The sequence below is a fragment of the Gobio gobio genome (assembly GCF_949357685.1).
Source record: "Gobio gobio genome assembly, chromosome: 20".
Lineage (NCBI taxonomy): Eukaryota > Metazoa > Chordata > Actinopteri > Cypriniformes > Gobionidae > Gobio > Gobio gobio.
The window spans coordinates 37,778,461-37,805,819 of record NC_137113.1 but is presented as its reverse complement, the minus strand read 5'-3'; the positions used below and the strand labels follow the sequence as shown (position 1 = coordinate 37,805,819).

General features: G+C 38.1%; 1 protein-coding gene across 4 annotated transcripts in view; it reads right to left on the bottom strand.

The window, feature by feature from the left end:
• exoc6 (exocyst complex component 6) overlaps positions 1–27,359 on the bottom strand; it is an 80,528-nt gene that overhangs the window by 32,389 nt on the left and 20,780 nt on the right. For all 4 annotated transcript variants that reach the window (XM_079801321.1, XM_079801324.1, XM_079801323.1 and 1 more), the window contains exons 2-11: positions 15,789–15,960; positions 13,626–13,673; positions 13,394–13,484; positions 12,953–12,998; positions 10,670–10,874; positions 8,981–9,130; positions 6,235–6,303; positions 4,843–4,926; positions 4,716–4,762; positions 4,481–4,601 (exon numbers count right to left, since the gene is read on the bottom strand). In XM_079801321.1, coding sequence (XP_079657447.1) covers positions 4,481–4,601; positions 4,716–4,762; positions 4,843–4,926; positions 6,235–6,303; positions 8,981–9,130; positions 10,670–10,874; positions 12,953–12,998; positions 13,394–13,484; positions 13,626–13,673; positions 15,789–15,960 — 1,033 coding nt within the window. The remainder of the gene's footprint in view (positions 1–4,480; positions 4,602–4,715; positions 4,763–4,842; positions 4,927–6,234; positions 6,304–8,980; positions 9,131–10,669; positions 10,875–12,952; positions 12,999–13,393; positions 13,485–13,625; positions 13,674–15,788; positions 15,961–27,359) is intronic.

Genomic DNA, 27,359 nt, shown 5'->3' with positions numbered 1-27,359 from the left:
GATTCGCTACAACTGCACAATAAAAACGTGTGTTGTCCATTGATTCATACAGAGGAACCAATACTCACTGAACCACATTTCTGTGGACCAGATTACTTTAGGTTCAGCATTTCTCTCTAAATGGGTAACTCACAGCCAGTCACTTATTGATCAAATACACTTGTGTCTTAATGAGTTTTTAGGTTACATTAGCATCTAAATGAGGCCATTCGGCCCTCCCCCCGCCGCTGATGGAGGCCTGTCCATGAGGTTAAATAGGAGAGAGCAGTGCTTGACCCAGGCAGGGGAGTGATGACTGACAGGGTTAGTGAATGTCTGAGCACACAGGCCTGCCCACCCACTGCTGTATGAAACCACACGGCACCGGGCAGCACAGACGATCTGGACAAATCCTTGAGGATTTGAGTGTTCACACTCGAACACATTTCATTATCATAAAAAAAAAAAACTATTCAAGCTAGAACCGCAATAGAAACGTGTTGATGCCCCAGTTTTTGGCAATTTAAGGCAATTCTCAGTCTATGAAAGCTTGATTCCACTACCAAATAAAGTTAATTACGTTTGCGAGTTTATATCTCACAATTCAGACTATTGTAACTGTTGTAACTTCAAGTTACATCTAGCAACTGTGATTTTGCATATTGGAATTTTGACTTTTTTCCCTCAGATTTCGAAGCTTGTGTCTCGCAATTTTGACTCTTTCCCCTCAGAATTGTGAGTTTACGTCTCACAATATTTGACTTTTTGTCTTGGAATTCTAAGTTTAGATCTTGCAATTTTTACTTTTTTCCCCACAGAATTCTAAGTTTACATCTCACAATTCTGACTTTTCCCCCTCAGAATTCTAAGTTTACGTCTCACAATATTTGACTTTTTGTCTTGGAATTCTGAGTATACATCTTCCAATTAAAATTTTTTCTCCCTCAGAATTCTAAGTTTATGTCTCGGAATTCTGACTTTTTCCCCCACAGAATTCTGAGTTTACGTCTTGCAATTTTGGCTTTTTTCCCCCCTCAGAATTCTGAGTTTACGTTTTGCAATTTTGGCTTTTTTCCCCCTCAGAATTCTGAGTTTAAGTTTTGCAATTTTGGCTTTTTTCCCCCTCAGAATTCTGAGTTTACGTTTTGCAATTTTGGCTTTTTTCCCCCTCAGAATTCTGAGTTTACGTCTTGTCCTTTTGGCTTTTTTCCCCCTCAGAATTCTGAGTTTACGTCTTGCCGTTTTGGCTTTTTCCCCCCTCAGAATTCTGAGTTTACGTCTCGCAATTAAAATTTTTTCCCTCACAGAATTCTAAGTTTACATCTTGCCATTTTGGCTTTTTTCCCCCTCAGAATTCTGAGTTTACGTCTCGCAATTTAAATGTTTTCCCTCACAGAATTCTAAGTTTTCATCTTGCAATTCTCACTTTTTTCCTCAAATGTCTGAATTTACCATAAAAAACGCTTTTTTCCCCTCTCAAATGCAAGTTTATCTTGCAATTCTGACTTTTCTTCTCAAGTGGTGGAAAAAAGCTCCCATACAATCAATTACTAATGAGTGTTTTTAAATAGTTAATGATTTACAGTAAACTGCAGATGTGAGTTCATCCTAACGCTATGAGATTTACCATACGGCTGGCATTCGCAAAGATCTCCAGAGCTTTTAACCATGAGCCAGACGAGTCTCTTCCAGGTTGGTGGGGTTTGATAGTGAGGGTGGTTGTACAGGAGCTGCAGGTTTGATTTACAGCCCCTTGCACTAGTGTGATTCTCTTGTTAAACATTTAGATAGGGCGCAGTGGCCTGCCTCTCAGACGCGGGGAGTGAGTGCGTAAATCACACGGTTAAATAAGCACTGGTCAAGCTGCAACACACGCCGTCACTCCACACTTCAGGACATGATGTACTTCATTGACAAAGCATGTGAACGTGAACACAAAAACACACACATATGAATATAAAAACCCCTGAAAGAGGAACAAAACAAAGACCTTAGAAATGGACAAAGTCAAGCAAATATTTTTTAGACTACTATTTAAATTATTTATAACTTTATATATATTTTTAATGTAATGATCTAAATGTATTATGCATAATTATGTCATTTAAAAATATAATATATATATAAAAGTGAGTTACACACTCAAGGTTCCCACAGATTTTGATCAATGACTCTCCAAGACTTTTCCAGTCATTGATTATGACTATTACGATTTTAAAGAGGTTTCTGGGGTTTTAATTTAGCATGTCAGGAATACATTCTTGGAATTAATAGATTTAAATGACTGTACAATCGTCTCCAAAAACGATACATTTTTTTCTTTTAGGCAGGTCAGGAGCTAAGAGGGCTTTAGTCGTGTCTTTCAGTGAAGTTTATTTTCAAAACAAGGCATTTGGAATGATAATTGGAAGCATTTCCTGGTGAGCCCTTTCAGTGGCCATCCATTCAATCTGATCTAATGGAGAGGTCAGTTGGGCCTAATGAGGACAGATTGCAACAATAACAGCAGATTAACTGTGAATATTCTAAACTGCTGGGGCTGAGAGTGTGTTTGGAGGGCCAGTCAGTTGTAAATCAGTGAGGGATTATGCAAATACCCTGCGGCTGGAGCTCACAGCCTGAGTCCTGTGGCCCGAACAAAGGGGTCAAGCCTGCTCTCTCCCACTGCTAGCTAACTTTCAATCACAAAAAAGAGACTCAGGCCAGAGCACAGCAGAAAGAGGGAGAGAGAGAGGGGGGGGGGGGTCAAATCCTTACATGAGACACCTTAGTGCACCCCCCACATACTCAGACTCAGTCGAGACTAGTGTTGTCAAAAGTACTAGTACTTCGGTACCAAGTTGATACCTAAAGGGATAGTTCACCCAAAATATTTAATTCTGTTATTAATTACTCACCCTCATGTCGTTCCAAATTTCGTTCATCTTCTGAACACAAATAAGGTTCTTTTCTGTCCCTCCATTGACAGCTATGCAACTACCACTTTGACAAAAAGTTCATAAAGACATTGTAAAACTAATCCACATGAACTCCAAAGAGGTTTAGTCCAAATTTGCTGAAGAGACTCTATATGATGAACAGCTTTTATTCACATATAAACATTCATCAACACACACATAATTTGTGGTAAACGGAAGCTGTGTGAGATGTGCGAGAACCAATGAGTTAATTCTCATGTTACGCAGCACATTTGAGCTTCTGCAAGAACCAATGAGGTTTGTTCTAGTGTTACGCAGCACGTTTGAGCTTCTGCAAGAACCAATGAGGTTAATTCTTGTGTTACGCAGCACGTTTGAGCTTCTGCAAGAACCAATGAGGTTAATTCTTGTGTTACGCAGCACGTTTGAGCTTCTGCAAGAACCAATGAGGTCCATTCTTGTGTTACGCAGCACGTTTGAGCTTCTGCAAGAACCAATGAGGTTAATTCTTGTGTTACGCAGCACGTTTGAGCTTCTGCAAGAACCAATGAGGTCCATTCTTGTGTTACACAGCACTTTTCAGCTTCTGCAAGAACCAATGAGGTTCATTCTCGTGTTAAGCAGAATGTTTGAGCTTCAACAAGAACCAATGAGGTTAATTCTTGTGTTACGCAGCATGTTTGAGCTTCAGCAAGAACCAATGAGGTTAATTCTTGTGTTACGCAGCACGTTTGAGCTTCTGCAAGAACCAATGAGGTCCATTCTTGTGTTACACAGCACTTTTCAGCTTCTGCAAGAACCAATGAGGTTCATTCTCGTGTTAAGCAGAATGTTTGAGCTTCAACAAGAACCAATGAGGTTAATTCTTGTGTTACGCAGCATGTTTGAGCTTCAGCAAGAACCAATGAGGTTCATTCTAGTGTTACGCAGCACGTTTGAGCTTCTGCAAGAACCAATGAGGTTTGCTCTCGTGCGTCAAGCAGGTTCGGATGAGCTTCTGTTTATGTTCGCTGGTCAATGTTTATATGTGAATAATATATGTGAAGCCTAAATTCAATATATTCATCATATAAAGTGATCGTGTCTATTCAGAAAATTTGGACTAAACCGCTCAATTCATATGGATTGGTTTTACCTTTTGAAGCATCTAAGTGGTAATTGCATGGACTGTCAATGGAGGGACAGAAAGCTCTCAGATTTCATTTAAAATATCTTCATTTGTGTTTTGAAGATGAACGGATGTCTTACGGGTTTGGAACGACAGGAGGGTGAATAATTAATGACATAATTTTCATTTAAAAATTTTGCAGTGTAAGTGTGGTAGACCTGTTCGGTTACCTGTAATGTGTTTCTTTGTTTTTCATTTTCATTTGATGTCTTAGTTTGACAATATTTGAAGGCTATACTAATATTTGATTTACTTACAATTATTAGTATTATCAATCATTTCCTAATTTAATTTTATTCAATATTTTAAAATAATTTTGCTATGGTACCGAAATTGATGCTAATAACCTGGTATTGGTACCGACTACTGAATTTTTGGTATCGTGAAAATAGTCAAGACAAGTGTGTGGACTCACAGAGTGTGTGCGAAGCACTGCGATGATTTTGGACAGGGCCATGTTCCACAGCTCATCTGTGAAGGCTCTGGTCACCAGACCTTGTGTGGCGTGTAATATGTGATCTTCCACCACAAAGAACCTGCAAAGCATGATGGTATTTGGCATTACATGGTAAATCAACTTTGTAGATAAGAAAGTGGACATACTGCCCTACACATAAATAACTTCAAAAATAAATCCAGATTTTACTTACCCAACAATCTGATTAAAGTACTTCCTGTAGCCCTCCACTGTTTCATGCTGGAGTGAAAAACGTACAATTAAAGCATATAAAAACAAATAAAATCGACGGGATTGTTTAAAGAGAAAAGAATACTAACCATGTTAGATTGAGGCTGCAATACTAGTCTTGCTTGTTTTTTTCTTTGCTTCCTATAGTAATTTTCAAACGTCTCTCTGTCTCCCTAAAAAAAAGCATATGGCATTAGTGGGTGTAAATAACACATTTATTTAACTTTGGACTTGCATATATTGGACAGAACAAATCATATCTGGAATCAAATGGGTTTCTGAAAAACTGAACTTAATAATGCGCGAGACAAAAAAACCTTTGCTGAACCAATTCATGCCATTTTAGCTAGCTTTATTTTTTTCGAGTGTTATGACTTGTGTTTCTTGGGAGTCATACCTGAGTGCAATACTGTACCAGGTGAGCTACAGAGCAAGTTTACTACAAGAACTACAAGAAAAGCAATACATATGGAGCTGGTTATGTGATGCAAATATCAAAATGTATGAGTGTACAAATCATGCACAATGGTAAAGTGTTTTGAGGTCATAACATAGTATTGTGCAAGGAACTGCATTGATATAAGTCTTTATTTATCGATTATTTGCCCCGTAATCATAATTTGTGTGAAAAGAAATAGTAGTTGCCGTTTTGCTGCCTCTAGTGGTCATTTTATCTGGAAGCTGCATCGATTGTATGTATAGTTACGTTTTTGCGTTTTTCAAGAAATGTAGGTAGAGTCAAATATACATCCGATAAGCATTGGTTGGTTTAAACATACAATCTCTCTGAATGTTAAGCACCTGCGCCCCCTTTCTCTCTCTGTGTGGCTGAAGAGTGGCCCTCGGCCCCTGCCAGCACCTGTGAGCCCTTGGGCAGCACAGCGGTCAAAAGCGCTCGTGTTCTCATTAACTGAACCATTGAGGGGAAAGCGCTCGACTCATCCTACGCCCAGTGAATGCACCGCAGTTTGTGCACAATCTGAATGCCGAAGCGAAGAACTTTTTCACTGCTTTGTTTTTATGGCGAAAGGGGGTTACTGCTCGGTCAATCCCATTAGATGCTGCAGTCTGACCCCTTTTGTTGGCGTGCTGATGGACTCTGGATTAGTTCTGACCAGATGAACGATGGCACCAAGCGGTAACAAACTCGATCTCACCTCACTATAGTTTGCGTTTGGTCGAAGGCAAAAATAATATTGATGGCACGACCGTCAAAACTCTGGAAATCCCTTTGCTTATTTAAGCCTTTAATGTTTGAGGAGCCGCTTGGGAGAAAGCGTTTCAGTGAAAATGCACTGTCAACTCAGAGGCTGGGCGCCTATTAGAAACAGATCAACAGGAATGTTTCTCAATTAAACACATATTCTGTTGTAATGCAGAACCCAAACAGGATTTTATAACATGTTATGAGATGGGCTGTTGTTATATTGGTTTTTCACTGTGTGCACTGTGTCTGTAGTGAAGGAAACACTGGGAATTACCAAAACAGTGTAGATGTGAAGACATCGGTAGACTGGTGAAAAATCCACAAGATCCTGCGCCGTCAAGACCTTAAAAAGAAAACAAACAAGGTTCAAGGAACATTTCTTGACCAGAGCGGCTTTGCTGGCAAAGGATACCACTGAACAAGGATGCTTCAAGTACGTTTTAAATAGACTTGATCGAACAACATATACAAATTTAACAAAATATTCCTTCATTCACAGTTCTTCATTTCTTCATTAATGGCATAATTAATTTATTAAACAAGAACAGATTGCTGTTTACACCTCGTATTAACATGCGTCTTGAAATGTGTCTCCAGTAAAAGGTTATATATTTTGAATGAAAAGATTAGTTCACCCAAAAATGAAAATGCTGTCATTAATTCCTCACCCTCATGTAGTTCCAAACCCGTAAGGCTTCGGAACACAAATTAAGATATTTTTGATGAAATCTGAGAGCTCTCTGACCCTTCCATAGACAGTGATTTAATTAACATTTTCAAGGCCCAGAAGGCTAGGAAAGACATTGTTAAAATAGTCCATGTGACTCTAGTGTTTCAACCTTAAAGAGCACCTATCATGGCATTTAAAATGTTCCAAATATTGTTTTAGAAGTCCCCAACAACAGTTTTGCATGCATGCAATGACAAAAAAGACTTTAGTTTTCTTATAATATGCATTTATTTTTACCTGTTTTGACAGCGATTCTCAAATGATTCCTTTAGTGATTCACTTTTCAAAACCCCGCCTTTACGTGACGCTAATCTGCGGTGATTGGTCCGATGACCCAGTCAGTTGTGATTGGTAAAGTCTGTGCAGATATTTTCGGAAACGGAACGCCCATCAAAGTCTTATAGTGACAGTAATTTGTTAATATGTGTCAGGAGTTATGAATATGAAAACCGCGTCGGTACCGTTTGATTGTAATATGAGCCTCAGCTGATCTCATTCATAAAAAAACTCCTCTATTCTCCTCACGAAGACTCGCGACAAATCAACATCCCTCAGGGCTTTTAGTTCAAAAGTGTGCAGATGAGGAGACATATTGATAGATTCTCATATGTCTGTGTCAAATTTCTAAACAGAGGAGTATTTTTTATTCAATACTTCCTCAAAATGGGCAGTTATAGCCTAATCATGAGCGATTGAGTCTCTTATGTGTTGTTTTCAATTCATACTGGCAGCCTGAGGGCGCTCTGTGCACATGTAGTCCATATATGGTACAGACAGACGAAGAAGAACCATGTGCCATAATAGAAGTCCATAATAAAAGCTTCCTGAGATCGCGAAACATACATTTGACGACTAATAAACACACAATCGCGACGATGTATGGTTTGTCTTCAAGCCACTTAGTCTTCAAATGCTCATCCTTGGGCAGATGAAAGAAGTTTGCTTTTGAGTCGCACTTCAGAACACAGCGTCTCGTCGCCATGATGTTTTCTAGTTTTCACTGGCGTCTTGGAGCGCAATAAGTGGGCGTATCGTATTCAAATAACTTGACAAGTTGACATCATCTAGTCAGAGAAAAAGCTTCGGTCTTCTAACGATTCTTAAAAATGACTCCGAGTCGACTCTTACTTTTGAAAGAAAATAACTATATATACGGTGCACTGTCATATTTCAAGCTATCACAGGATGTTTTTGTTCACTTAGATCTATGTTACACACTACATGAAAGGTACATTTCAAAATTCCATGATAGGTGCTCTTTAATTTTATGAAGCAGTACAGCGCTTACCATTGGCTGACGGTGTTCACGTGAGCACCGCCCATGCACACGAGTCCTTCTGCCGTAAAACTAGGAAACACTGCACTGTTTATACTACGTCAACAGTGGAAGAGTCTGACACAGGCTAGAAGAAATTGTTGAATACATTTTTTATTTTTGTTTGTTTTTGCGCACAAAAAGTATTCTCATCGCTTCATAACATTAAGGTTGAACCACTGGAGTCACATAGACTATTTCAACGATGTCTTTCCTAGCTTTCTGGACCTTGAAAGTGTTAATTAAATAGCATGGAGGGATCAGAGAGCTCTCGGATTTCATCAAAAATATCTTATCATAATCATAATTAATGTTTCTAGTATATGTTATAAGTTTGGCAACAGTTCTACTACCCTTAATTGATGGAGTGTGTAGCTTTTCATTTCCAACCATGTAGGAAATATAGGCGGATTATATATCTTGACTCTTGCATTGTCAATACAAGATCTTGCCCAAAAATGTATGAACATCACAACATATATTTCCATCAAGGTGTGCATCAATTTTTAATCAACATCTGTTATTGACAATGCAAGAGTCGAGCACTCTGTAAAGTCTCCTCCAGCACATCCCAAAGACTTTCAACGAATTTAAGGTCTGGACTCAGAGGTGCCAATTCATGTGTGAAAATGATTCTTCATGCTTCCTCCAAAACATTCTTTCACAATTTGAGCCTGATCTTGATATTGTCATCCTGGAATATGGCCATGATATGGCTTCCTACATGGTTGTTTAAGAAATGAAAAGCTACACACTCCAATTAGAGTTAGTAGAACCGTTGCCAAACATATAACATGTTATAAACATAATAATTACTGCAATAATGATCCAATCATAGACTCTTAAGCATTTGCCTATTTCAATTATTTAAATTTGGCCGGGCAGCCACGGTATAGTGCTTAAAAAACAAAAAACAAACATTAATTTTAGACACAATGATGCTAAACTTCCTCAAAATGTGACCGTACGTCTTACCTCCTCATCCATCTCCTCTTCATCCACTGCATCTGTGCTCAAGCCATTGTGATGGAGGGGTGTTCGGCCGTTCAGACCGTACAGAGGTTTGGCACAGCTCAGAGCGTCCTGCTTCTGCACAGCACTGTTAAATGTACGGTGCTGCTGAGCCTGCGAGAGCAAGGTGACGGAGAGAAGACCAACAATAATTTCAAAAGCCTACAGTGCCAGTCACGTCATTTGTATTGAACTAACGAGTTTGCAACTTTAGATTTCTCTTTGCTAATTTAATACACGTTTCAAAACCTAGTTAGGTGTCTACATTATCCAGCATTTTAATGCATCACGGTTTTGTTCAGGCTGTTCCAAAAGGTATTAACATGCTGATGTCAAGCTCTACTGAAATCAAGCAGGTGTAATCTCCTATTCCCTTTGTGTGATATGTAGATGTCTAAGTATGTACAGTATTTATGTTCAATTCTTGAACAAATCTTTCTTTTAAGGCGGTAACCAGTTGAGAACCAGTTCGAAATGAACAGACTCAAAAAGAACCGAACGATATGGTTCTGTCATAGTTTTCAGAGGATAACCCTGGAAAATTTCAACAGTTATAACCTGGATCATTCGGTTCTTTTTTTGTCGAACATGACCAAAAAGCACTTTTTTTTTGGTTCAATAACCCATCTGGACATGCTCAATAGATCATTCGGAGTCGCGCAAGAGTGCTACTTCGGATGTGCATTTTGCATCATCAACCCTAAACAAAAGTTTGATTCAGTTAAAATCTGTGAACTGGTTTGACCAGCTACCAGCTTGAAAGAACGATTTGTTTAAGAATCGAACATCACTAATGTCCAAAATCAGTCCCTTATGAGCATTTCAGTTAGGATGTTACCTTAACAACATTTACAACAGCCTATTTTACAAGTATACTCCCTAACATTTGGCCCTCCCTCAGTTAAAAAACAAAACTGCATGCATTTTGCAGAAGAACATTCATTTCATTTTGGGGTAACTATCCCTTTACAAGGTAGCTATACCCATAAATAGACATGATATTTCCTTGAAAATAAATTCCAGCACAGCTACAACAACCATAATGAAATTACCCTTCACAATAGATAATGTTTTACAATGACTTCTGTTAGAGAGCTACATATGACAATTTATCTGTTTAATAAAATAAAAATGCCATCTCTTGTGTCGCTCTTACAACATTCAAATCCCTCAGTTCTTACCATCTCCGAAATGCCAAGCCAATCTTGATTCTCGGTTTATTATGATCTCTGTAGCGTCCTCTTTTTGCAAGCAGAAACTCCTCTTTGGCTTCTTTTTTTTTTTTTTAAAACAGGTGATTCCCCAGAGATTCGAGATTTAGCGCCTCCATGTCAACCTTCTCACTCGTTGTGACAAATAACCTATGCCACTCCCACACCATACACACGTCAAAGTAGCCAGAGCAACTTTACTGTATTTACTGATATGACGAAACACACACGGACGCAAGTACGCAAGTGTGAAAAGTATCCCTCAAGGTCTAAAATATATACACTATAACGGGCTTACCATAGTGAATCAGGGTAAGACAAAAACATGTTTTGAAAGAAAGGTTGATGGTGTATTGACTTTGAAAAAAGTTACATAGTGCACCTTTCATAAAGTAGGCAAATAAATAAAATAAAATAAAAATATGTAATAAAATAATCCCACCTGTCTCATTGCGGTTTCACCAATCTTGTCCGAGTGTTTTCGGATACTCTCCAAGAAGTCTTTCAGGTCGGACATGGAGATCTCCTTAATCTCCTCTCTGAGCTTGGGGAGTGTCTCAGCCATAATTTGGCAGAACCTGTACTGGCTCACTCTGGGAATATAAATGTTTTCTAGCTGCTCCATGGTTTTCAATGCAGAGTAGTATCTGAAATGGAAAAGATTCATGTCAGTCACCACTGTACTAGTCCATAAAAGATAAAACCCTTTAAAATCACTGAAATTTCTATGAGAAAACCACAATATGATTATCAATAAAGAGTAATATGGGATAAATATTCGTAATAAAAAAAAACTAAAATCTGGGTTACAGTGAGGCGCCTTTTAGGGGTGTAACAATACACTGATATAAATTGTTGCATCAATCAAATGACTAACAATATGATGTATTAATGCAGTAAAAAACATTTTTAAGATGCACCATTATTTTGATACTCATGTCTGTTGACCGTTCTATACATTTCACTGAGCGGTCATCAAATATTTGACAAGTTTATGACAGATCATACCATGATGAAACATCTGATTTACACCCAAAATCCGAAAATCTTTAATATTATTTGTCAAGAGTTTTCATAGTTAACTACAGACTGTTTATGGCTATTAAGCAATTTTGCTGCATTAATATAAAGTGTCTGGGTATCACAGGTGGGTGTTTATCAGCATTGCACAAACAACACCACCACAACAAACTTTGGGAAGAATAGACCAATCACTGAAGTTGTCACATCAAAATGCTGCAGAAAAAATCTATTAGAAGTTTATAAAAGCTAAAGAAGTTTATTAAAGCCTTGTGTTCTTACTAGCCTGTGTTCTCCACGTGCATTTATTAAATTCTTTACTTGAAAATTAACACCAAATAATTTTTGTTTTCAGAATATATGCAACATGGGCTCAAAGATAACAATCTTGCACAATTGTGCCTGTCCATATTCAACGTATTAATACGTTTATTAACTTGTACCACACAAGCTGGTGCCTCTGAATGCTCCCTGACCTCACCGCTCTGAAGTGCGCGTGCGTCCGTGTGGAAGGCCAAAGTGGCGCCCTTCCCAGCGAGTATTACATGTGAACTGCGAAAGAATCCCTGCCTGATTAGACCATGTCCCCAGCCTAGTCATTAGCGCGCAGTGGCGACACACAGATTAATGGAAAAACACATTGCGCTAATTGCCTCAATTTGGAGGAGGCCTGTCATGGGCCTGCCGGTACAGGGCAGTGCTGTGAAGAAGGGCACACACAAGGTCAATTGTCTTTGAGTTTGAATAGTTTATTTATTCATGATGTGTTATGACTGACTAAGTAGACATTAATGGACAAAGAAGGGTCATTATTTTCAAGTTCAACGTGACCTTACATTCATCCCTTCATTCCAGGAGAAAAGACTGAACACTTCTTCATGAAAGGGGTTTGAATGTGTTTTAGCTGAATTATATAATAGTTCAATTGATTTCAGCAGAACACTGGCACTTTCCTTTTCTTTTTAAAGTAAAGGCCCACATATCTTGTTCTTTGAAATTAAAACTATTAGATAGCTTAGATAAATTACACATTTACATAAAACTATAACTTTTTTGATTATATACACACAACATGAAAAGTAGATGATAAATGAAGAGTTCAAATGTCCGCTCAATTCATTATAGAATAAATTTACACCCTATTTAAAAAAAGAGGAAGTGACATAATTTGGATCCTTTCTACAGAAAGCTGTAAATAGTAATTTATTTTTGGTCATACATTTTTCTCAAATTTACACAAATTGTAGTTTTCAGTACATTCATCAAGCTCATTCATTCAATTATTATGAAAGATATTGCATGGTCATGAGTATTAATTGTGTCCCTTTAATTTAAGGAATAGGTATCAATTACTAACAACCAACCTTTTCCTAAACAAGCCTACTTAGTGACAACATCATTTTGACTAAATCTGCAACCTTGCCGATTGTAACCACCATAATATTTTGCACTAATTTTATTTAATGTTCATTTAATTTTTATTTCTAGCACATATCAAATCATTCAAATAATAGTTTTAAACTGCAAACCTCAAACTTAATTCATATAAGCTCACATTTAGTTGTATGAGGTGGATGAAAAACACTGTCTGAAGGTTCAGCACCTTTTGCTGAACTCCTTTTTGAAGAGTTTTAAACCTATTTCATCACCATTAATGACTATGACTGATTTGCAATAAAGATACAAACTCTGAGTAATATGTTACCTTTTCGAATCAAGCTGCTCCTTCAATTTACTGTACATTTCCAGGACTGTAGAAATGTAAATAAAAGAGGTTAATATAGTGGGTAAAAGACATTGTATTAAAAAGGAAATCAAACTGAAACATTAGGTTCATTCAGTGTCCTGAAACCACTTGCTCAATCTCTATTATTCCTAACTTTATTTATCCAGAACATCATCCAATAGGTTTCTTTTCAATTGCAGTGTTAAGTTTTTTAAGTCAGAGAGACAGTAAGATATAAACACAGAGCACTGTTTAATGAGAACCTGGACTCATTACTGTAATAAGAAACCTGGGAACATTCACATTTACAGTTTCCTGATTGTTTTTAATAGTCTTTTGATAAAATCTCTAGAGTGGTTTGCAGGCCATACGGCGATATTTTAACGAGCGCCTTTCGGTTACGCAAACGCGCCGTCTCACCGGGAATGCAGAGCTGCAACTTCTCCACCGTGGTGGCCATGTTTCTCTGTTGAACCCGGCAGCGGATGACCTCCTCCGTTTGGGCCGTCACCTTACATAAGGGAAGGTCAAAGAGTGTGAAGCCCTCTCAATTAACGAGACAGTCCTCTCTGCGCTATTGTCTAATAATCGACATTCTTTTCTTCTGCCCATATAACGGCAGACATGCTAACAAAGCCAGACTGTGCCATACCTCCCGTCCGGCGTCTTGAAGTCTTCGATTGGTGTCACTCACTTGGCCCTTAAAACATAATATCACTTTTGTTAGACAAATAAGCCCACAATTCCCTGTTGTAACTGCTCACCCTTGTAATCAGATCATACTTCATGAGGAGTCAAGAACAAAGCCATGCAAATTCAAATTAAATGTGCAGCGGGAACTTGAACTTTTGGTCGGTAGGGAGCTTTTATGGCCGGTAATCACTTCTGACAGCCCTTTCTAACAGATTCTGTGACAAACTTCTCAATTTTACTTGGGATTTTTGAACTTTGGTTGTTCCTCTGGCTCTGTCAAACAATTCAAATCAATGACCCAATTGACCATTGGTCCCTTGTTGGTAACTTCAATGAGCTCTATGTGCCATTCATTGTCTGGGGTAAAAAGCGGATAGCATTTTCTGGTAATTAAACATTCTTTTTTTTCCCCTTCTTTTTTTTCGGCTGAACACAAACGCTGGGTGGCTGATTAACATCAAATGTGAAGACCTCCACACCACTGCGCCAGTATAGTGCCCCAGGTGCAGGGACCGTACGGCCGCAGACTTTCCCACATATTAAGTCTCATTAGGTCATCGTAATATGGAACCGCTTTTTGAGTTTATTAAAAATCTCATTTGATCGCGAACAAAGAAGGCCCAGCGACCTCATTGATGCCGTATGTGCTCTCTTGTTATCTGAATATGCTTTATATAATGTGGGTCTAATTACGAGGATTGGTGAGCCACTCCTGTACTGTTTGGTCACTATATTTCACTCTGGGAAGTGGAAAGGGAGCTAAAGAGAATTGGCGTGCAATTCCAGTGCGAGGTCTGAAGCGCGCTGCTGAACCCCATGAACGCGCATTGACCGATCCGTCGTGGATGAAAGCTTGACGCAATGGGCGTCTCTCCATCCAATGGGAGTTTGGGGAAACCAACAAATAATAGCACAATAACTATAAAAATTAAATTGTGCGTTCAAACTTTGTTCTGGAGAATGGTGCTTAACCTTACATATAATTTCAAGGCAACATAATAGTCCACTGTATACTACACTGTAGAAGAATGTATATGAACTGTTATGCAACAGCCTTTAAGGTTAATACTGGTTAATAAGGTTAATACTGTCTAAACAAGCATTTGAAATTCTCTATGGGCAAAATACCTAAAAGCCATTAACAACATTATGCACAAACAATATTGAGAAATAATTGCTTTATGTCAGTAAGTCATTGTTAAAAGACATGTTTTTAACATTGTTTTTCACTAAATGAACACAAGGAATAATATTTTATTCATTATTATTTTCCTTTATACACTACCGTTCAAAAGTGTGGGGTCAGTAAGATTTTTTTTTAAGAGATTATTAGTCTTTCACAAAAAGTGTCTTTTTCAGACACGTTAAATTGATCAACATTGACAATAAAGAAATGTATAATGTTACAAATGTAATTTTTTTTTTTTTTATGCTATTCTTTTGAACTCTCTATTCATCAAAGAATCCTGAAAAAGAAAATCTATCCCAGTTTCCAAAAACTATTAAGCAGCACAAATAATTTTTCTGAAGGACACGTGACACTGAAGACTGGAGTAATGATGCTGTAAAATTCAGATTTTTAAATATCCTCTAATACATTTATTTAAAATTGTAATAATCTTTTCACACTGTTACAGGTTTTACTGTATTGTTCATGAAAGAAAATGCATCCTTGTTGAGCATAATATTGCAAAAATATTATACAAATCTTACGAACCCCAAACTTTTGAATGGTAGTGTACATGTAGCAATATAAAAATACAAAGTAATAATAATAAGTAATATTTACCTAATGTATTTCTTATTACAACATTTTTATATGTAAAAAAATGCCACAAGGACTAACAAAGCATTTTGAATTGAATCTATAGAATGTAATAAAAAGCTTTTCAACAGGATTTAATCACAGCAATATTCACATAATTTTGGATTGCCAGTAAAATCTGTGTTATTATACCTTTTAATCACCAGAATTAGTTTAGTATACAGTATATTTTCCAGAACCATGGTTTTACCATCTGATACTATTATAATACATAATATAGTATTTCCAAAAAAATATCTCAATAAGGAATAACAATTTCTAATCCTTAAAATTATTTTGATCATGATTTCCACGTACCATCAGTTTCTCAGCATCCGCTCGGACTTTCAGCAGTTCTGTGATGGCGTCCACGAATCCCTGATGATGGAAGTTGCACATTTTCTCAATCTCTCTGTCATGGTTGCGTATTCTGGCATCAAGTTTCTCCATAAACCTTTTGTGTGCGTTGGGCTGATCATCGTAAACGGATCTATAAAACAAACCTCAAATTAATACATTAAACTATTTCAAACAACAAAGAAATCTTCTTTATGAACAAAGAGAGATGTGTCAATGGTGAATTTAATATTTATAAACCCTTCAAAACATTTTGTATTTCAGCATGAATGGCTCATAAATGTCATCAACAGTAATACAGTTTTTTCGTGGAGAAGCACCACTACAGAAAATGTAAAACTTGTATCATTTTAATGTAATTACAGAACAGAAACACGCTTGGCGCTGATGTCCACACCTTGCGTTTCCCCTTCAGATAACACACACACTTATCCTTCAATACTCTGCAGGTGGTGTTCTCAATCTAAGAGCATGTGTGTATCAGTAGCTGTGGTAGCCTGTGTACAGCAGTGAGAGCTGGCGAAGTGAGGCCAACAGATGGGCCGCTTCTTCAGAGTGCTGTGAGATCACAGAGTGTTTTGCCCTCCTCACTGCTCCAGATGGCCAAGAGAGCCGTCTCTCACAGTGAAGAAGAACAGTCCGAGATGATTCAGGGTCTGCACTCTCTTCCTCACACAGACGGGACGTGTGAAGGGAACTGACACTGAACAAGTGCCGCATGAATTATCATTTACAATCAACACGAACCCGTGAACATACCCTTTTATTTCTCTAAAGTAATGCATTTCAAAGCAAAACAGAATGACAACCATTCAAAATGTTCTTTTTTGGGACTTTTTACTCATTAGTGATTGACTGTATTCAGAAGTGTGGTATAAAATGACATGGTATTACCATGATTCATAACCCAATAGGGGGTGTAACACATCTAGAGGATCCATGAAAAATCTAAGGTAGAACAAATTTCTTCTATAAATTTATCTTAAGATATTAATGAAATATGTTTAAGACAATATTTAAAAAAATTATTTGGTACAAAGCAGGTTTATTATAGACAACAAAATTACTAAAACTAAAATGGAATATATGCAAATAAAAAATCATTTAAAATAAACTATAATATATATAATATAATATAATATAATTATATATATATATATATATATATATATATATATATATATATATATATATATATATATATATATATATATATATATATATATATATATATATATATATATATATATATATATATATATATATATATATATATATATATATATATATATATATATTTTATACACAAGCTGCATTTGTATTTTAGGAAGTGAGTCCCTCAAAAAAGGATTAGAAAAAATTAAAAATGTAGATTTTTTTTTTGGCCATCCATGAACATTGTGAGTGAAAGCCATTGGGGGGTGTGGGGTAGATGGGGCTGGATGGTGGATGCACAAATTGTTCTCCAAGTGCGCCATCCAGTGGACAACAAGGAATGTATGTTGAATCGCTGATGCATTAATATTTAGTTACCAAACCAGCACCCATGAGCCAGAGTTTACACTAAACATGAAGTGGTTACTCAACACAAGTAACAAAAGTGATGTACAAGTAATCCTTAAAAATCAAACACTAAAATTCATTAATATTACCATGTATTGAATAGACCCAACAATATGACAGTCCTAACAACATTCAGAAGGGGAATGTGTTTGAGCAGTATATAATACACCATATCACAAACTCACTGCTGTAAATTTTTGACAGTTTCTATGGATAATTTGAGCAAATATAAATCATATATAGAATAAAAATAAAATACATTAGCATAGAAGCTGTCTTTTCATGTGCTGTTTTAGAATAGCAATATTTTATCCATATTGTTAAAGTGCCATACAAAAACAAATCTTTCATTTTCTCATAATATACATTGCAGCATCAACTCTTTTCTCACAGTGTCTGAAATGGTTCGATAAAGGATTTGGTCTCTAAACCCCTCCTTTCAAAGAGCCTACAGTGCTCTGATTGGTCAGATGGACCGGTCTGTTGTGATTTGTCTACAGCTTACTGCGTGTGTTGGAAAAGAAAACAGAGGCTTCCTCAGCACTTGATACACAGTGATATGAAACAGTAACAATGGCTTCGGTTTTACTGTATCAATCTGTGCCAGTGCATGCAAAGCAGATTTGCTTTCACAGGGCAGAGTATTTTCAACATGTTCGCAACACAAAACAAACTCTTCCAGGCCTCAGCTACAGTGTTTGGGGGTAGGTCAAAGTTGTGTGTGGGCAGCCAAAAAAGACTGATTATCGATTAATTGTAATTGATTGTCGACTTTGATTTTGGCTTCCAAGTCCAACAATTATGAAAACAAGATAAGCTAAAACAATTATTGTGCCGCTGCCGCATTCAGTCCAGAGCACCTTCTTTTCCTTCACAGTGGTGCGCTTTCGTTCCTCCCTAAAAACCCAAACTTCACATCCAAATCAGCCGAATAAGTGAGTGTTTGATATTACAGGTTTGATATTAACAACAGTGTTATTAAAAGCGCAAAAGCCGCAAAAGAGACAGTACGTTTACATGGACAACAATACTTCGATATTAACCTGATTAAGACAATACTCTGATTAAGAAACTACCATGTAAACAGCAATTTCTACCTTAAATCTGGCTAAAGTCATACTCGAAGTAAACCCAAATCAAATTAAGACGTTGAGTATTCCCATTTTAGTCGCATTATTGAAGTGCATTATAGACTAGGTTTATGCTCCCTCATAAGGCGATTATAATAGGATTTTGACAATATTGTGATTAAACTTTACCTCATGTAAACGCAATACTTCGATCAAACTAATGCGATTAAGCTCATAATCGTAGTAACCATAGTAACCATAGCATTAAACTAGGTGGCTTACGCCGATTTTAATCGCATTAAACAGGCATGTAAACACATTATTCCCATTCTGACCAATGTGCGCATGTACGCGGATGTACACGGATACAGTGTGTTGTTCACAAAACTTTGTGACATTATTCTGAAGTTTCCTCTTCTCCAAATCACTAAACTCTGACAACACAACTCGCTGCACAGTCTCTGCTACGCATCTTCATGAAGAACACGACGGCAGCAGGAAAACCCGGAATTGTGATGATCATCACGGCACCGAATAATATCCAGTAAGCTACGTCTATATAAATGTATTATGAATTTGATGCGAGTAGATTAAAACAATGGCCGGTAACATGCATACTGTATGCCTATCTGAGTGTGGTATAACCATACTTATTAGCGAATAATAAGAATAATGAAAATTGCATGTAAACTGGAGTGAAGAGTTCTGCTCATGTCATGTGAAATTCTTACAGTTATTTCTTAAGTAAGTATACACAGTTGAGAAAGAGAATTCACATGTAACAGTATATTGGATTCTTGCATTCCCTCTAAAAATGACAGCAGCCTAATATACAGTGGGGATAACATGTATTTGATACACTGCCGATTTTGCAGGTTTGCCCACTTACAAAGCATGTAGAAGTCTGTAATTTCTATCATAGGTAAAAAAAAATCTGTATGTTTTTAAGTAATTAATTTGCAAGTTATTGCATGACATAAGTATTTGATACATCAGAAAAGCAGAACTTAATATTTGGTACAGATCTTCTCCAGATACTTCAGGTTCCGGGGCTGTCGCTGGGCAATACGGACTTTCAGCTCCCTCCAAAGATTTTCTATTGGGTTCAGGTCTGGAAACTGGCTAGGCCACTCCAGGACCTTGAGATGCTTCTTACAGAGCCACTCCTTAGTTGCCCTGGCTGTGTGTTTTTAATCGTTGTCATGCTGGAAGACCAAACCAAGTCGTCCTGTCCCCTTTCCAGAAAAGCATCCCCAAAGAATGATGTTTCCATCTCCATGGTTCACGGTTGGGATGATGTTCTTGGGGTTGTACTCATCCTTCTTCTTCCTCCAAACACGGCGAGTGGAGTTTAGACCAAAAAGCTCTATTTTTGTCTCATCAGACCACATGACCTTCTCCCATTCCTCCTCTGGATCATCCAGATGGTCATTGGCAAACTTCAGACGGGCCTGGCCATGCGCTGGCTTGAGCAGGGGGACCTTGCGTGCGCTGCAGGATTTTAATCCATGAGGGCGTAGTGTGTTACTAATGGTTTTCTTTGAGACTGTGGTCCCAGCTCTCTTCAGGTCATTGACCAGGTCATGCCGTGTAGTTCTGGGCTGATCCCTCACTTTCCTCATGATCATTGATGCCCCACGAGGTGAGATCCTGCATGTGCCCCAGACCGAGGGAGATTGACCGCCATCTTGAACTTCTTCCATTTTCGAATAATTGCGCCAACAGTTGTTGCCTTCTCATCAAGATGCTTGCCTATTGTCCTGTAGCCCATCCCAGCCTTGTGCAGGTCTACAATTGTATCCCTGATGTCCTTACACAGCTCTCTGGTCTTGGCCATTGTGGAGAGGTTGGAGTCTGTTTGATTGAGTGTGTGGACAGGTGTCTTTTATACAGGTAACAAGTTCAAACAGGTGCAGTTAATACAGGTAATGATTGGAGAACAGGAGGGCTTCTTAAAGAAGCAGGTCTGAGAGCCGGAATTCTTACTGGTTGGTAGGTGATCAAATACTTATGTCATGCAATAAAATGCGAATTAATTATTAATTATATATATTTTTTGGATTTTTGTTTTAGATTCCGTCACTCACAGTTGAAGAGTACCTATGATAAAAAATACAGACCTCTACATGCTTTGTAAGTAGGAAAACCTGCAAAATCGGCAGTGTATCAAATACTTGTTCTCCCCACTGTACCTGCTGCAGTCTGTCATTAACGTTACGTTAACGTAATTCCATTCTGTTGTATTTATCTGTCTGTTTTGTTTGTAATTACTTTCTTTGTTCTTATTGTATTGCTGACTGTTTACATGTCTTCAGTAATTATTTTGAGGACCTTTTTCTTGCATTAGTTAACCCAGTATTAGTTTGTGCTGAAGCATCGATAATTGTGAAATTTCACTGCTATTTAAAATGTCTCAAAGTTAAAAGACTTTGATTATATCGCCCACCAGTATTATCGTGATTATGATTTTTGACATACAATTGAGAAGCCTATGGCATTATGCAAATTAGTAAAAAACCTACAGTATTGCCAAAAGTATTGGGACACCCCTGCAAATCATTGAATTCCGGTGTTCCAATCACTTCCATGGCCACAGGTGTATAAAACCAAGCACCTAGGCATGTAGACTGCTTCTACAAACATTTGTGAAAGAATGGGTCACTCTCAGGAGCTCAGTGAATTCAAGCATGGTACTGTGATAGGTTGCCACCTGTGCAATAAGTCCACTTGTGAAATTTCCTCACTACTAAATATTCCACAGTCAACTGTTGGTGGAAGCAATTGGGACACAACTCAGCCACGCAGTGGTAGGCTGCGTGAAATCACAGAGCGGGGTCAGCGCATGCTGAGGCGCAGTGTGCAGAAGTGGTCAACTTTCTGCAGTCAATAGCGACAGACCTCCAAACTTCATGTGGCCTTTAGAATTAGCTCAAGAACAATGTGTAAAGAGCTTCATGGAATGGGTTTCCATGGGTGAGCAGCTGCATATAAGCCTTACATCACCAAGTGCAATGCAAAGCGTTGGATGCAGTGGCGTAAAGCACGCTGCCACTGGACTCTAGAGCAGTGGAGACGTGTTCTCTGGAGCAACGTATCACGCTTCTCTGTCTGGCAATCCGATGGACGAGTCTGGGTTTGGCGGTTGCCAGGAGAACGGCACTTGCCTGACTGCATTGTGCCAAGTTTGGTGGAGGGGGGATTATGGTGTGGAGTTGTTTTTCAGAGGTTGGGCTTTGGCCCAAGGAACTCTGAATGCTTCAGCATACCAAGACATTTTGGACAATTTCATGCTCCCAACTTTGTTGGAACAGTTTGGGGATGGGGATGAAACTCTACTAAACCTTGTGGAAAGCCTTCCCAGAAGAGTTGAAGCTGTTATAGCTGCAAAGGGAAACCTACAGATTAAGAATGGGATGTCATTAAAGTTCACGTGTCGTGCATGTAAAGGCAGACGTACCAAAACTTTTGGAAATATAGTGTACGTAGGTTTGTGCAGGAAGTGAGACTGGAATTACTCACGGCTCATTTCAGGCAGTTCAGAACTGTTTCTTTCTTTTGGGAGACAAAAACTCCATTTATCTCACTTTGATCTCTGAAACTTTGCAGACCTTTTACATTCATAAACAGCTATAGTATGCACTACGTGACAGGTAATATCCAAAAAAGCACAATAGGGGCACTTTAAAATACAAGATAAATAAGCAGAACAAAGTGTGATGACAGTGTTAGGCTAACAAAGTTCCGCTATTCTTTTGCTTCCTTGTTTTATAGAGGTGACTGCCTTAACTGAAAATGCAAAGGAACTAATTACGAAACACTATGAATCATGATGAGAATAATGGACTCAAGATGTCCAAGACTTACTCTGAACATTTGTTCAAAGATCCATTCAAAAAAAGGATGACTGGTTAGTCTCTCTAGGTGCTCAGGTGCTTCCTCTGTTTACAAGCGTGTCTGTGTCAGAGGAAATTTTGCTTTGAAACTACTTCATGAGACATACTGGAAAGGCAACATCTGAACAGTGGCAGCAATTAGCATGGGGCCATATGAAACGAACTGCATTAAATGATCTCAACCAAAACTACAAAAAGATATTCATAACAACAAATTAGCAAAGTCTTGGATGGCTCACGGCTAATAAAACCGCCAGCTGGCTCTCGGATGCATTGGATGCCAACAAGACAGTTCGGATGAAATCCAAGTTGCCATTGGCAACACAGCCTCAACGTCTAGACTGTGAATGGCAACCTTTAAAACAGCTCAAAACTACACAATGTTGCTAGTTCTGAGAGATTTTTACCACAATGTGATACAATTGCTAGGGTGTTCTGAGTGGCTGCTAGCAGGGCTGATATATTTCCAAAAATCTATTTTCAATTTGAATAGAGGAAATGATGAGCGAACACCAGATTTTTTTTCAATTGTCCACAAGGGACTCATGTGCAGAGCGAAAACAGCTATGGCAGAAGCTGCGGAGGAGTTTATCGTTAAACAAGGAGCTTCCTCTACAATCTGGAACCTGTACACACACATATATTTTCACTCGCTGAGCACTTGGACTGATCGCTTGAGAGCTTCGCTCTTTGTCAAGCGATCCGTAAAGTGCGATCCATTTCAGTTCATCTCATCTCAATGAATGAACAGTGTATTTGACGCACAGTAAACACTAGTGTGAGGCGCCCGACTGAGAGCGCTCCATGTTTCTCACACACTCAAAGAGAGAGCGAGAGTCGTACATGCCACGCAGAATTGACGTGCTACATGTAAACAGTATCCTTTGTTGCATTTCCTGTAAATGAACACCGTTCATTTGGAATTATTCAGCCTTATGAACAAGCAGAAACGAATGCGCAATCTCATTGGCTGGTGCTCATCTTTTACTGTCCCTGTTTTGATTTCAGCAAATCAGTTCGATCGAACGTTGACAACGTGGTTAATATTCATAAACCCAGCAGTTCTATCATTAAATCATTATTTGCAATTGTTTGTAATCTGAAGACATGGTGGGGATTAAATACAGAATCTATGTTTACATTTACATCAAACTTGTCATTGATTTGACCTATTATTGTATGTATTGTGCGATGTTTTTCAGCACAGTTGCACTATTTAAACATTACCTGCACTTTTATATATATACACTCACCTAAAGGATTATTAGGAACACCTGTTCAATTTCTCATTAATGCAATTATCTAATCAACCAATCACATGGCAGTTTAGGGTTGTGGTCCTGGTCAAGACAATCTCCTAAACTCCAAACTAAATGTCAGAATGGGAAAGAAAGGTGATTTAAGCAATTTTGAGCGTGGCATGGTTGTTAGTGCCAGACGGGCCGGTCTGAGTATTTCACAATCTGCGATTTTCACGCACAACCATTTCTAGGGTTTACAAAGAATGGTGTGAAAAGGGAAAAACATCCAGTATGCGGCAGTCCTGTGGGCGAAAATGCCTTGTTTATGCTAGAGGTCAGAGGAGAATGGGCCGACTGATTCAAGCTGATAGAAGAGCAACTTTGACTGAAATAACCACTCGTTACAACCGAGGTATGCAGCAAAGCATTTGGGAAGCCACAACACGCACAACCTTGAGGCGGATGGGCTACAACAGCAGAAGACCCCACCGGGTACCACTCATCTCCACTACAAATAGGAAAAAGAGGCTACAATTTGCACGAGCTCACCAAAATTGGACAGTTGAAGACTGGAAAAATGTTGCCTGGTCTGATGAGTCTCAATTTCTGTTGAGACATTCAGATGGTAGAGTCAGAATTTGGCGTAAACAGAATGAGAACATGGATCCATCATGCCTTGTTACCACTGTGCAGGCTGGTGGTGGTGGTGTAATGGTGTGGGGGATGTTTTCTTGGCACACTTTAGGCCCCTTAGTGCCAATTGGGCATCGTTTAAATGCCACAGCCTACCTAAGCATTGTTTCTGACCATGACCATCCCTTTATGACCTCCATGTACCCATCCTCTGATGGCTACTTCCAGCAGGATAATGCACCATGTCACAAAGCTTGAATCATTTCAAATTGGTTTCTTGAACATGACAATGAGTTCACTGTACTAAAATGGCCCCCACAGTCACCAGATCTCAACCTAATAGAGCATCGTTGGGATGTGGTGGAACGGGAGCTTTGTGCCCTGAATGTGCATCCTACAAATCTCCATCAACTGCAAGATGCTATCTTATCAATATGGGCCAACATTTCTAAAGAATGCTTTCAGCACCTTGTTGAATCAATGCCACGTAGAATTAATGCAGTTCTGAAGGCGAAAGGGGGTCAAACACAGTATTAGTATGGTGTTCCTAATAATTCTTTAGGTGAGTGTATATATCTGCAACTTTTCCATTTCTGAAAAGGCTGGTGTTTGGATTTGTACTGTTTTTTACATTTACATTTACATGTATGCATTTAGCAGACGCTTTTATCCAAACCGACTTACAACTTGGGGGTACAATAAGCGATTGGTCATGAAGAGTCGAGTGAGCGCAACAAGTGCCTGAAATACTTAGTCCGTGTACATTTCTCAGTGTAGCACAGGCTAGACTAGGGAAGGAAAAGGGAAGAAAGAGGATTTTTTGTTTTTTGTTTTTTTTAAGAGGTTAAGTGCTCACGGAAGAGATGAGTTTTTCGTTGACTTTTGAAAGTTGTCAATGAATCAGCGTTTCGGATGGCGGTGGGAAGATCGTTCCACCAGCTGGGAACGTTGAATGAAAATGTTCTGGAAAGGGATTTTTTGCCTCTCTGTGATGGTACCACAAGCCTTCGCTCCTTAGCTGAACGAAGGCTTCTGGTGGAGGTGTGGAGTCGTAGAATCGAGTCAAAGTATGCAGGAGCAGAGCGTGTGGTGGCTCTTTTTAGAATTCTTTTATATAATTTGTATATTATAGGAGGCTATTGATGATGGGTATGTTTTACTTTAGATCAATCTTTATTTTTCTGAGGCTCTCAAGAATGCATGCAACTCTGACTTGTAGCTAAAAACATTAAGGGTGTGAACCTACACTGGTCTCACGGATCGGTTCGGTTCGATTACGATTATCATGCCATTGATTCGGTTTAATTCGATATCACGATGCATCACAATGCATTGACGATGCACTGCATCCTCATACAATTTTGTCAGTCAGCTATATGAACTGAACCTTTAATTTTACAAACGAAAAAGAAAACACGCTTCTTGAATGTATCAAACAAAACTCAAGTCTGGGCACAGAAGACAACATTTAGAACAAATACACAAAATACTAAAAGCCCCTTCAGGAGGTGATCTGGGCCGCATTACAGTCAAAACTTAAGTCTAAATGCATCTGGTTGTTGAAACCACATATGTAAATGTTACTCCTCGCAACAATGCTAAAAAAAATAACGTGTGAGAGCATGTTATGGGCTATATGACATGTTATAGCCCAATAAGACGACCAGCTGCGTATTTCTTCATTAACCCATAAGAACCCAGACCAATTTATCCTTTTAGGAAAATTTTGGGGCATATAAAACAGGCTTAATGGACCACTTGTAACATGTTTCTGCAGTTGTTTTTGAAATACAACCCCTCCTTGTGAGAGATCTATAATGTTACACATATGTGACACATATGAGATTTTTTATGTTACATTTGTCACATTGGGCATTTCTTTCTCAGTTAAAAAAAAAAAAACATTTAATAATTTTTTTGCTAAATAGCAGTTTTTTTCAGTTTCTTTTCTTTTCCACAACATTTATCAAAATTATGCGTATTATTAAAAAATTATTAACAAAACATATCAAGCCATAGGCGGATCTTCCAACACTTATCTCCTGCTTGCTGATTTTAAGAATTATTGTTGCCAGTGAAATGTAGACATGCTAGTAGAGTCTGAAAACAGTTGCGTAACATTTTGTCAGCCACCATGGTATGTCATTTTGTCATTTTCCCAAGTATGCATGATTTTCTGGCATTTGGTGCAGATCATGCCAGATCAATACCAATCAATATTTCAATTATATTAAACAGTGCTGTTAACATTTTTCTGAGTCCCAGATTTTATATAAAACATAGAGAAAATATATAACACTAAAAAAATTATTGAATCTGCTAAATTAATTGAGCAGCTCATTAATATTTTTCTTAATATGACAAATACATAACATCAAAATTCCACCAACTGTTGTAAGGTTAACAGCCCGATGTGACATATATGTCACCACTGTTTTAAGGTTAACAGCCCGATGTGACATTTATGTCACCACAATATTTTCGTAACTTGTTTTATATCAATTTGTTTAAGAAATGTATTAAAATCAGGTTAAGTGTAATCTATGATAAGTTATTAAAAAGTTAGAATTGTTGCATGGGTTGAAACATACCTTTAGTAACTAAAACAAGCGTATTAAAAAATTGCTCACACTGCAACATGTGCTAACCAGACAGGCCACCATTTTGGAAATGTTGCCATGGCAACAAAAAATGCATAAATTGTCACATGACTGAACCTGGGTGTTCCTTATACGTCACTAAGGGACTTGCTGATTTGAAATTTAGGGATATTGTTTTAAAAAGACCTTTCCAGATAATCACCAGTGTTTGTGACACCCGTGTCACTGTGGTTTCTTATGGGTTTTAAGCCAACGCACACACAACTGAACGTAAAGACGTATATACAATCATATTCATTAAAAGTAAAGAAACTGAATGATCTTAGCAGTGCTGTTGCCGGGCTCTCCTATTGCGGTCTTTGATTTTTAAATTAGCTGATGATCAATAAAATGCAGCTCATATCTGTTGTTTTCGGTGACGTGAACTCCATTAAATCTGCATATAGTGCAGGAATTAAAGATCAGATTTATATCCGTTTTGCGGAGATACATTTACGTGCTCAAGTGTAAATGAAATCGTTTTGATAAATCA